The 13,307-nt window shown below is 42.0% G+C and overlaps 1 protein-coding gene across 2 annotated transcripts in view; it reads right to left on the bottom strand.

The window, feature by feature from the left end:
- Positions 1-9,120, bottom strand: part of plpp3 (phospholipid phosphatase 3) — a 58,996-nt gene extending 49,876 nt beyond the window's left edge. Inside the window, exon 1 of one of the 2 annotated variants that reach the window (XM_036969231.1) lies at positions 8,550-9,120. In XM_036969231.1, the coding sequence (XP_036825126.1) occupies positions 8,550-8,658 (109 nt within the window). In that variant the 5' untranslated portion in view covers positions 8,659-9,120. The remainder of the gene's footprint in view (positions 1-8,549) is intronic. The other variant, XM_021599321.2, reaches the window with a different exon arrangement.
- Between the last annotated feature and the right edge of the window lie 4,187 nt (positions 9,121-13,307).

Below are 13,307 nucleotides of genomic sequence, written 5' to 3'. Positions count from 1 at the left end.
GGGCAGGTACCATCACGAATTTGTTTATCGAATTTGTTTATGTTTCCTTACTTTTTCAAAGTCACTGTGCATTTGCAATATGTTTCAATGGGCAGGTACCATCACGAATTTGTTTATCGAATTTGTTTATGTTTCCTTACTTTTTCAAAGTCACTGTGCATTTGCAATATGTTTCAATGGGCAGGTACCATCACGAATTTGTCATGCTCAAAATTTTTTAGATGTATTTTTTTTTGTTTCTTACTTTTTCAAAGTCACTGTGCATTTGGAATATGTTTTAATGGGCAGGTACCATCACGAATTTGTTTATCGAATTTGTTTATGTTTCCTTACTTTTTCAAAGTCACTGTGCATTTGCAATATGTTTCAATGGGCAGGTACCATCACGAATTTGTCATGCTCAAAATTTTTTAGATGTATTTTTTTTTGTTTCCTTACTTTTTCAAAGTCACTGTGCATTTGGAATATGTTTTAATGGGCAGGTACCATCACGAATTTGTTTATCGAATTTGTTTATGTTTCCTTACTTTTTCAAAGTCACTGTGCATTTGCAATATGTTTCAATGGGCAGGTACCATCACAAATTTGTTTATCGAATTTGTTTATGTTTCCTTACTTTTTCAAAGTCACTGTGCATTTGCAATATGTTTCAATGGGCAGGTACCATCACGAATTTGTCATGCTCAAAATTTTTTAGATGTATTTTTTTTTGTTTCTTACTTTTTCAAAGTCACTGTGCATTTGGAATATGTTTTAATGGGCAGGTACCATCACGAATTTGTTTATCGAATTTGTTTATGTTTCCTTACTTTTTCAAAGTCACTGTGCATTTGCAATATGTTTCAATGGGCAGGTACCATCACGAATTTGTTTATCGAATTTGTTTATGTTTCCTTACTTTTTCAAAGTCACTGTGCATTTGCAATATGTTTCAATGGGCAGGTACCATCACGAATTTGTTTATCGAATTTGTTTATGTTTCCTTACTTTTTCAAAGTCACTGTGCATTTGCAATATGTTTCAATGGGCAGGTACCATCACGAATTTGTCATGCTCAAAATTTTTTAGATGTATTTTTTTTTGTTTCCTTACTTTTTCAAAGTCACTGTGCATTTGGAATATGTTTCAATGGGCAGGTACCATCACGAATTTGTCATGCTCAAAAAATTTTAGATGTATTTTTTTTTGTTTCTTACTTTTTCAAAGTCACTGTGCATTTGCAATATGTTTTAATGGGCAGGTACCATCACGAATTTGTCATGCTATAAAAATCCTGCAGGAATGTGAAATTGACTGGCCCGATGAACTCGGGATGGCTTTGCAGTGATTCTGGGTCATCTCAATCGCTCGTTTGGGTTGATTTCAGAATGTCGCTTTTGGTGATGTTTTTTCACTATAGAATCATATTGCAAATGTACAAGAGTCAAGTGGACAAGAGTCCATCAGTCAATTAGATATCATTCTGACCACCAAACTGATACAAACTGACACCAAACCCACTTTTTCCAACTCGTTTAGTAGCCAACTATTACATACTTCAGAGCTGGCCCAAAATTCACAACGCCTTCGGTACAAACCATAAAAAAACCATAAAACACGTAGTTACGTTCTAGCTGCGGGTCCATTTCTTATGTTATGTGTTGGCCTAGCTGAGGCGACCCCGAATCCCAAGTTTCGGCTCGATAGGTCATTTGGTGTCCGAGAAAAACCCTAATTGGTGCTGAAAATCCACTATTTTCCATGACTTGCTACGGGGTCCTTGAATGAGATATCGGACAGAAACGTTGGGGTCTGTCTATATGGGCCGAGACGTTCGCAATGCACCTAGTCTTGCGACTCTGGGACATTTCTAAATGTCGTCATTTTCGTGATGCAAAAATGAATTGAAGTTATTTCAAATGTACGAGGCTGTTTCTCGGTCCGAGAACCTTCTAGAGCCACGTAACTCACCACGCACCATCTACGGGAGGTCTAGAACAGGTTTCTAAAGTTTCGGAACTCTAGGTCCGACGGTTCTTTTTTAGCTCCAACAAAGCTAACTATTGGAGCCACTGTCTGTCTCTACGCACCCCAATACGTCCCTCCATCCAAGTTGTGTTTTAGTGCAATTTTTTTTTCCTTTGATTTTTTTTGGGAAAAATGACTGATTTACAGTTCATGGGGGTTGCCTAATCACACATATGAAGTTTTGGAAAGATCAGACTTTTTTAACCCTTCGAAACAGCCCCTGAGACACCAATTATGGCACTTCCGGTTGACACAGGAAGTTATAAATCAACACATATCCTCATTGGGGTATGCTGTTACAGAATCCTGAGTTTTAAGTCCTTACGTTAAGAATTGACTGATCTACACAGGGTTGAATGCACTATGTCTATCAAACTGCATGCATTGTATGGGTAAACACTTTTAGGGGCATTTTAACCACTTCCGGTTGGTCCAGGAAGCTTAGAATCAACACAGGTAGACCTCATAGTGGCCTGATGGACTGGTACCGAAGACAGGTTCATACGGCATTCATAACCCACATAGGCCTCAGGTTGAAATTAGGGGTGCAGGCAATGTATTCCTATGGGGAGAGATGACACTGTAATCTGTGAGATCAAAAAACACTGTTTTACTGTGAAGGGTTAATGCCACACGGTCAAGGTTAGGCTTGTTGAGATCGGGAGGACCTTAGGAACATTCAAGTGGTGGAATTTTTCTTCTCACCCTAACGGTTCTCTCACTGTCACTCAAAAGCAAATGACATTGTGGTGCAGGCTTCATTTTGGGCCTTCTATTCTAATGGTTGCTGCGCCTAGACCGAGCGAGCTACGGTCAAGCGGGATAGCTCGTTGAACTCAGAACAGTCTGGAGACTATGGTGATGCCATTTTTTGTGTTGATTTCAGAATGCCATTTTGGTGATGGTCCCTCTCCGTTTAAACATATTGCAAATGTACAAAAGTCAACTAGCAAGTCAGTGTCCATCAGTCAATTAGATGTCATTATGACACCAAATGGATATCAATTGACACCAAACCCACTTTTTCCTACTCATTTAGTAGCCAACTATCACATATGTCAGAGCAGGCCCATAATTCACAGCGCCTCTAGTTGAAAACATAATAAAAATGTAAAACACATAGTTACGTTCTAGCTGCGGGTCCAGTTCGGACATTATGTGAAGTCCTATGTGAGGCGACCCCGAATCCCGAGTTTCGGCTCGATAGGTCATTTGGTGTCCGAGAAAAACCCTAATTGGTGCTGAAAATCCACTATTTTCCATGACTTGCTACGGGGTCCTTGAATGAGCTATCGGACAGAAACTTTGGGGTCCGTCTCTATGGGCCGAGCCGGTTTCAACGCACCTAGCCTTGCGTCTCTGAGACTTTTCTAAACGTCGTCATTTTCGTGATGCAAAAATGAATTGAAGTTATTCCAAATGTACGAGGCTGTTTCTCGGTCCGAGAACCGTCTAGAGCCACGTAACTCGCCACGCACCATGGCCCGGAGGTCTAGAACAGGTTTCTAAAGTTTCGGAACTCTAGGTCCGACCGTTCTTTTTTAGCTCCAACAAAGCTAACTATTGCGGCCACTGTCTGTCTCTACGCACCCCAATACGTCCCTCCATCCAAGTTGTGTTTTAGTGCAATTTTTTTTTCCTTTGATTTTTTTGGGGAAAAATGACTGATTTACAGTTCATGGGGGTTGCCTAATCACATATATGAAGTTTTGGACAGATCTGACTTTTTTAACCCTTCGAAACAGCCCCTGAGACACCAATTATGGCACTTCCGGTTGGCACAGGAAGCTATAAATCACCACATGTCTTGATTGACATGGCCACTTACAGAATCCCGAGTTTTAAGTCTTTACGTTAAGAATTGACTGATCTACACAGGGTTGAATGCACTATGTCTATCAAACTGCATGCAATGTATGGGTAAACACTTTTAGGGTGATTTGAACCACTTCCGGTTGGTCCAGGAAGCTTAGAATCAACACAGGTAGACCTCATAGTGGCCTGATGGACTGGTACCGAAGACAGGTTCATACGGCATTCATAACCCACATAGGCCTCAGGTTGAAATTAGGGGTGCAGGCAATGTATTCCTATGGGGAGAGATGACACTGTAATCTGTGAGATCAAAAAACACTGTTTTACTGTGAAGGGTTAATGCCACACGGTCAAGGTTAGGCTTGTTCAGATCGGGAGGACCTTAGGAACATTCCTATGGTGGAATTTTTCTTCTCACCCTAACGGTTCTCTCACTGTCACTCAAAAGCAAATGACATTGTGGGGCAGGCTTCATTTTGGGCCTAATATTCTAATGGTTGCTGCGCCTAGACCGAGCGAGCTACGGTCAAGCGGGATAGCTCGTTGAACTCAGCACAGTCTGGAGACTATGGTGATGCCATTTTTTGTGTTGATTTCAGAATGCCATTTTGGTGATGGTCCCTCTCTGTTTAAACATATTGCAAATGTACAAAAGTCAACTAGCAAGTCAGTGTCCATCAGTCAATTAGATGTCATTATGACACCAAACCCACTGTTTCCTACTCATTTAGATGCCAACTATCATATATGTCAGAGCAGTCCCATAATTCACAGCGCCTCTAGTTGAAAACATAATAAAAAGGTAAAACACATAGTTACGTTCTAGCTGGGGGTCCAGTTCGGACATTATGTGAAGTCCTATGTGAGGCGACCCCGAATCCCGAGTTTCGGCTCGATAGGTCATTTGGTGTCCGAGAAAAACCCTAATTGGTGCTGAAAATCCACTTATTTCCATGCCTTGCTACGGGGTCCTTGAACGAGCTATCGGACAGAAACTTTGGGGTCCGTCTCTATGGGCCGAGCCGGTTTCAACGCACCTAGCCTTGCGTCTCTGAGACTTTTCTAAACGTCGTCATTTTCGTGATGCAAAAATGAATTGAAGTTATTGCGAATGTACGAGGCTGTTTCTCGGTCCGAGAACCATCTAGAGCCACGTAACTCGTCACGCACCATGGCCCGGAGGTCTAGAACAGGTTTCTAAAGTTTCGGAACTCTAGGTCCGACCGTTCTTTTTTAGCTCGAACAAAGCTAACTATTGCGGCCACTGTCTGTCTCTACGCACCCCAATACGTCCCTCCATCCAAGTTGTGTTTTAGTGCAATTTTTTTTTCCTTTGATTTTTTTGGGAAAAATGACTGATTTACAGTTCATGGGGGTTGCCTAATCACATATATGAAGTTTTGGACAGATCTGAATTTTTTAACCCTTCGAAACAGCCCCTGAGACACCAATTATGGCACTTCCGGTTGGCACAGGAAGCTATAAGTCACCACATATCCTCATTGGGGTATGCTGTTACAGAATCCTGAGTTTTAAGTCCTTACGTTAAGAATTGACTGATCTACACAGGGTTGAATGCACTATGTCTATCAAACTGCATGCAGTGTATGGGTAAACACTTTTAGGGGCATTTTAACCACTTCCGGTTGGTCCAGGAAGCTTAGAATCGACACAGGTAGACCTCATAGTGGCCTGATGGACTGGTACCGAAGACAGGTTCATACGGCATTCATAACCCACATAGGCCTCAGGTTGAAATTAGGGGTGCAGGCAATGTATTCCTATGGGGAGAGATGACACTGTAATCTGTGAGATCAAAAAACCCTGTTTTACTGTGAAGGGTTAATGCCACACGGTCAAGGTTAGGCTTGTTGAGATCGGGAGGACCTTAGGAACATTCATGTGGTGGAATTTTTCTTCTCACCCTAACGGTTCTCTCACTGTCACTCAAAAGCAAATGACATTGTGGGGCAGGCTTCATTTTGGGCCTACTGTTCTAATGGTCGGTTATTGTGTTATTTCAGAAAATCATAGAAAATCACAGAAATGTCGCAGAGCTCCGCAGCACACTTTAAAAAGATTCGTATGAACACCCTGCAACTGGATCTGTAACCGTTGAAAAAAAAAAACGCCTATTTGTGACCATCACCAATTTGTCATTGTTCCGTTTCTCTTAAACGACGATAGATAAATGGCTGGTTCTTTTTTTATTGACACCGGAGGCTCCTTGGCTTTGACCCGAAGTGGAAAAATAATTTCTCTACTTCCATTTTAAGCCTTTAATCCCAGAAAAATGGCCGTAGCTCAAAAACCGTCGAGGCCTAGACGCCATCCCGTTCGGGGCCAACTGCCCCTTGAGCCAAACCTACGCTCGCCAAGTTTCGGCTTCGAAATATTTTCAGTTTTTGAGATAAGGCCCCGTCGCGATTCGTGATGTTTTGCCAAATTGCCATATGATTCCGTATGCCATCTGGTGGGAGTGTCCGGGACGGCGGAAAAACGGTCCGAAACTTGTTTTTTTTTTTAAACGGGAACCGAAAGTCCGACAAAGTTCATTCGATGACTTCCCGGTAGGTCTGGCCCTACCGCACGGCCCGACGCCGACCGCGAATTTTACAAACGATTTCGGACGTCGGGTAAGGGACCGTACATTTGCAATATGGACTTTCTCACTGATCATACACGAAATGCCGACAGCTCGGACACCAATGCATACCCTACAAGACATGCCATAAGAGGTCTCTTCACAGTGCCCAAATCCAGAACAGACTTTGGGAGGCACAAAGTACTACATAGAGCCATGACTACATGGAACTCTACTCCACATCAAGTAACTGACGCAAGCAGTAAAATTAGATTTAAAAAACAGACAAAAAAAAACACCTTATGGAACAGCGGGGACTGTGAAGCAACACAAACATTGGCACAAACACATGCATGCATGCATGCATGCACACACACACACACACACACACACACACACACACACACACACACACACACACACACACACACACACACACACACACACACACACACAAATGGATTTAGTACTGTAGATATGTGGTAGTGGTGGAGTAGGGGCCTGGGGGCACACAGTGTGTTGTGAAATCTGTGAATGTAATGTAATGTTTTTAAAATTGTATAAACTGCCTTCATTTGAATACATACAAATACAAATATCAGTCGGTTTCAGAGGAAAGCCCGAAAAAATGACAAAGACTTCAGCCACCCAAGCCATAGACTGTTTACTCTGCTTCCATCCAGCAAACACTGTACCGGAACATCGCGGCTCTCAGACCAACGGGCTCCGGAACAGCTTCTTCCCCCTGGTCATAAGACTGCTAAATGGTTACCCGGACTATCTGCATTGACCCTATCTTGCACTGACTTTGCACACTCACAATACTATACAGTATATACACTATTTAACACACTCACACACACTACACTGACACTCTCACACAAACCACCACAAAATCACATACACTACATACACACACACACACACACACACACACACAAAACACACACGCATGTCGATGCCACACACACATACATACAGTTTCACACACATCCTTTCCTCCTGCTACTTTGTTCGTTATTTTACTCGTATTATTATCTATCCTGATGCCTAGTCACTTTACCCTGCCTTCATGTACATTTCTACCTCACATACCTCATACTCCTGCACAGTGATATGGTACTGGTACTCCGTGTATATATCTTCATTCTTGTGTATTTTATTTGTTGTGTTACGATTTGTATTTTTCTGGTTTTTAAAACTCTGCGTTGGGTAGGGCTCATAAGCAGCATTCAAGTCTACAGCTGTTGTATTTGGTGCATGTGACAAATACAATCTGATTTGACACACACGCACGCACGCACGCGCACACACACACACACACACACACACACACACACACACACACACACACAGGGACCTTTCCTACTGTTAATTGAGATAATCTAATATCCAATTCTAGACTCTGAAAACTGTAGAGTTAATAACATTTATAAACGATTTGACTTAACTGCAACTTAATAAATTGAGTTAGGTTAATGTTCAGAGTCAGAGTCTTGTTCAGTCAGACAGTGGTCTTTAGGACACCATATGCCATGTTGGCTGACCACTTCACATCATGTCAACAACCACAACGTGTTCTCTCTCAGTGGCACTTAAAACGTAGTCCCATGGTCCTGGTTCTCACTGTCTGGCGTCTATTTCACGGTCTGACTCTGATCACGTTAAGTGTGTTAGGTGGACATGGTGCAGGTTGTTAACATATTACATTATTTTAAATATAGTATGTCCCTTTGGACATATTGGATGCAGTTGTGTTCACTCTCTCGCTCTCTCTCTGCTCAGGGTTGCGTGCCCACTCCCGCCGCCTCTCTCTCTCTGCTCAGGGTTGCGTGCCCACTCCCGCCGCCTCTCTCTCTCTCTCTCTCTCTCCCTCTCTCTCTCTCTCTCTGTTATGACACACTGACAGTTGTTCTGTTTTCACTGATAGTACATTATAGTGAGCGCAGTTTTATACATATTGGTCACACCCTTTAACGTGTGGAATATGTTATGTAATTGCGCAATTTGTTATAGGCCGCACTTTTCCCTGGTGACATTACTGTGTGACACTATTGTCACGTTCTTGTCACGTTAGTTCATTCCGTGCTGTCAAGTAATTTCATTTGTTTACAGTTGGGACTAATATGTCTTTGAAACTCACCTAGTAGCAGGCAGAAGAGGTCCAGTCCTATCAACAGTTTCCTCTTGGTGTTATCGATGCCGTTGTTGTTGTTTAATGAAGTCCCTCCGTTTCTGTTCTGTTGTGCCATGGCTTTCTCATACAAAATACTGTTGCATGTAAGAATTCCGTCTCCAGTTAAAATCCCACAAGCGTGCTAAACACAAACTAAATCACGTTATTTAGTCCGTCAAGGTTTCCAGCCGAAAAGATGCGAATGTCACTGAGTAGCCAACTATGTGAAACTAACTTCCCAACTAAGAAGAGGTTCTGCAAACGTATCAGTGATGCAACGATGCGATGCCTCGTCTTAAACAAATAAAACATGTATTTTAGCCTACTATTAGAGACGTTTAACTTTTCCACTGAAGTCGCCTCTTCAGATCCTGGATAAAAAAACTTTACGTCTGTCAGGTCCACGCTTTAGGGATGGTAAACGTGTGTTACGGCGCTATAATGAATTAAGCTTGCTTCTCCCTCTCCTCTCTCTCAGTCCGCTTCAAAGCCTGGCAGAAAATAGCGCTCTGAGCGCTGGGAGAGAGACCGTAGTTTTATCAACCCCCCCCCCCCCCCCCCCCCCCCCCCCCCCCCCCCCTTCTCTCTGCTACAGCCCAGTAATAAGCTCCAGACCTCCTGCTAGAAAACTTTCTCTGGACCTGGATAAAGAGCAGTCCGACATTGCTCCCAGCGGTGGTTACGGAGAGGCCAACACAGAACACATCATAAAAGGGCGTTTGTGTGCAGTGGCGATTTTAGCATGTGCATCTTGATGGGGCAAACTAAACCCATTTTATTTTTAGATGCATGCCAGCAAAGCCACTACACAACATTTTATTATTTTATTTGGCCTGTGTGGTCTAAAAAGGAACGAAAATACAATCACGAGGATCCACTTTTATATACAATATTCCAGCGCAAAGACAGCACATTGCGCAACAAAAAGAACCCTTGAAATATCAACTGGAATTACATGGGTCTATTACTGAAGTTTTTGTTGACAAAAAATATTTGAATGGGAAGAGACTGTCACTGGTTACAGACCCAACAACATTATATAGTATCCCCTCCTCGTGAAGAAAAGCACATGAGCTAATTATAATACACAAAGTAGGCAAAACAATTAAATAATTCCAACATTCCCTAAAATGATGACTAAGAGACTAATGAGATAGACCTATATAAGCAATATAACACTTGAGATGTACAAACTATGGCATCGGTGGCGACCCGTCATTCAGGGCAGAGGCCCACCTGTTTTGAGCCCCACATTTTTAGCAAAAATGACGTCAATGATCTTCAGGATGACCGTTCAAAACGTATTTTCCCAGTCCAAGCTCGTTTTTTCACCCCAAGATCCCAGCTGTCTTGAATGCATTGAAGTCTGAGTTTTACCAGTTCTGAGTTTTCGGTTGTTTTGAATGTGGGGCAGAAGTCATGCTGGATTGGCAGCATGGCCAACGTATTCAACCTTTTCTGGCCCATGGTGTTGCCTGTGAATGTTTATCCTTTTAAGCTTGGAAAATAAACCCTTTCAGATAGATGTTTTAAATCCTTAAACTCAGACTTGGACAACACACCCTCTCCACTGAACAGCAGGCAGGGGAACCAAAATAGTGAAGCTTTGAGATGCTTGCAGTTAGCCATTGATTCCTTCTAAACCACTCATTGTTGTATTTGCAATTTCCGACTTGTTGTGTAATGTTTATGTCCAATGGCTGATGATCACCGATATGTTTTATCCGTAATTTCTCTTCATATGACAAGGATTGACAAGGACATGCCAGAAGATTGTCGACTGGAATTGTGATACAGTGAATTATAAGTGAAATAATCTGTCTGCAAACAATTGTTGGAAAAATGACTTGTTTCATGCACAAAGTAGATCTCCTAACCGACTTGCCAAAACTATAGTTTGTTAACAAGAAATTTGTGGAGTGGTTGAAAAACAAGTTTTAATGACTACAACCTAAATGTATGTAAACTTCCGACTTTAACTGTATATTTACATTGTTTGCAAACTGATATGTGACACAAATGAATGCCAAAATAACATGCAAAACAGGCAACCAAAGACATAAAACTGCTACTGTGGCCTACGATATTGTGCTACTGATGGAGAAAACCATCGGCCAAATATCTGGGTCGTGTCCAGTTGGCATGAAATGGGAGAAAACGCCCAGAAATTGAGTGAAATGGGTGTATCTGAATGTGTGAAAAGAAACGTTTGTTTTCATTTCCAATTTATTTGCCAAATGTTTTAAAACAGTCAAAAGCTTCAAGTTCCTCTGCGTGCACATCACTGACGACCTGAAATGGTGCCTTCACACTGACAATGTGGTGAAGACTGCGCAACCGTGCCTATTCAATCTCAGGAGGCTGAAGAAATTTGGCTTTGTACCATTGAGAGCATCCTGTCAGGCTGTACCGACACCTGGTATGGCAATTGCACCAACCACAACCACAGGGCTCTCCAGAGGGTGTGAGGTCAAGCCCGACGGGGGCACACTGCCTGCCCTCCAAGACATCTACAGCACCCGGTGTCACAGGAAGGCCAAAAAGGTCATCAGCCACCCAAGCCACGGCCTGTTCACCTCGCTACCATCTAGAAGAAGGAGACAGTACAGGTGCAAGCTGTTTTACCCACTTTATATGTATATACAGTGCCTTGCAAAAGTATTCGGCCCCCTTGAACTTTGCGACCTTTTGCCACATTTCAGGCTTCAAACATAAAGATATAAAACTGTATTTTTTTGTGAAGAATCAACAACAAGTGGGACACAATCATGAAGTTGAACAACATTTATTGGATATTTCAAACTTTTTTAACAAATCAAAAACTGAAAAATTGGGCGTGCAAAATTATTCAGCCCCCTTAAGTTAATACTTTGTAGCGCCACCTTTTGCTGCGATTACAGCTGTAAGTCGCTTGGGGTATGTCTCTATCAGTTTTGCACATCGAGAGACTGAAATTTTTCCCCATTCCTCCTTGCAAAACAGCTCGAGCTCAGTGAGGTTGGATGGAGAGCATTTGTGAACAGCAGTTTTCAGTTCTTTCCACAGATTCTCGATTGGATTCAGGTCTGGACTTTGACTTGGCCATTCTAACACCTGGATATGTTTATTTTTGAACCATTCCATTGTAGATTTTGCTTTATGTTTTGGATCATTGTCTTGTTGGAAGACAAATCTCCGTCCCAGTCTCAGGTCTTTTGCAGACTCCATCAGGTTTTCTTCCAGAATGGTCCTGTATTTGGCTCCATCCATCTTCCCATCAATTTTAACCATCTTCCCTGTCCCTGCTGAAGAAAAGCAGGCCCAAACCATGATGCTGCCACCACCATGTTTGACAGTGAGGATGGTGTGTTCAGGGTGATGAGCTGTGTTGCTTTTACGCCAAACATAACGTTTTGCATTGTTGCCAAAAAGTTCAATTTTGGTTTCATCTGACCAGAGCACCTTCTTCCACATGTTTGGTGTGTCTCCCAGGTGGCTTGTGGCAAACTTTAAACAACACTTTTTATGGATATATTTAAGAAATGGCTTTCTTCTTGCCACTATTCCATAAAGGCCAGATTTGTGCAATATACGACTGATTGTTGTCCTATGGACAGAGTCTCCCACCTCAGCTGTAGATCTCTGCAGTTCATCCAGAGTGATCATGGGCCTCTTGGCTGCATCTCTGATCAGTCTTCTCCTTGTATGAGCTGAAAGTTTAGAGGGACGGCCAGGTCTTGGTAGATTTGCAGTGGTCTGATACTCCTTCCATTTCAATATTATCGCTTGCACAGTGCTCCTTGGGATGTTTAAAGCTTGGGAAATCTTTTTGTATCCAAATCCGGCTTTAAACTTCTTCACAACAGTATCTCGGACCTGCCTGGTGTGTTCCTTGTTCTTCATGATGCTCTCTGCGCTTTTAACGGACCTCTGAGACTATCACAGTGCAGGTGCATTTATACGGAGACTTGATTACACACAGGTGGATTGTATTTATCATCATTAGTCATTTAGGTCAACATTGGATCATTCAGAGATCCTCACTGAACTTCTGGAGAGAGTTTGCTGCACTGAAAGTAAAGGGGCTGAATAATTTTGCACGCCCAATTTTTCAGTTTTTGATTTGTTAAAAAAGTTTAAAATATCCAATAAATGTCGTTCCACTTCATGATTGTGTCCCACTTGTTGTTGATTCTTCACAAAAAAATACAGTTTTATATCTTTATGTTTGAAGCCTGAAATGTGGCAAAAGGTCGCAAAGTTCAAGGGGGCCAAATACTTTCGCAAGGCACTGTACAGTGCCTTCAGAAAGTATTCACACCCCTTATCTTTTTCCACATGTTGTTGTGTTACAGCCTGAATATTAAATGGATTACTGGCCTACACACATAATGTCAAAGTGAAATAATGTTTTTTGATATGTTTACAAATTAATAAAAAATTAAAATCTGAAATGTCTTGCGTCAATAAGTACTCAACCCCTTTGTCCCACCATGGGACAGTTGGAGATCGAATTTGAATATTAAAACAATGTTGCAAATGTCGGAGACAGACAGACAGAAAGGTTTATATAAATCTCCACTGTTGAAAATGACATTTTAGTTGAAAAGAAATGTGAGATAAAGTCTATATGTTTTTTATAGTGGAGTTAATAATTGGCCTGGCTGGGCTGATGAGACAGTGGATCAAATGGAACAGAGTAAAAAAAAAAGATTCTCCCCAATTGGTAGTTACAGTCTTGTCCCA

The sequence above is a fragment of the Oncorhynchus mykiss genome, chromosome 30, assembly GCF_013265735.2.
Source record: "Oncorhynchus mykiss isolate Arlee chromosome 30, USDA_OmykA_1.1, whole genome shotgun sequence".
NCBI classification, from domain to species: domain Eukaryota; kingdom Metazoa; phylum Chordata; class Actinopteri; order Salmoniformes; family Salmonidae; genus Oncorhynchus; species Oncorhynchus mykiss.
Note: the sequence above shows the minus strand (reverse complement) of the source record. Positions and strands in the feature narration are given on the sequence as shown.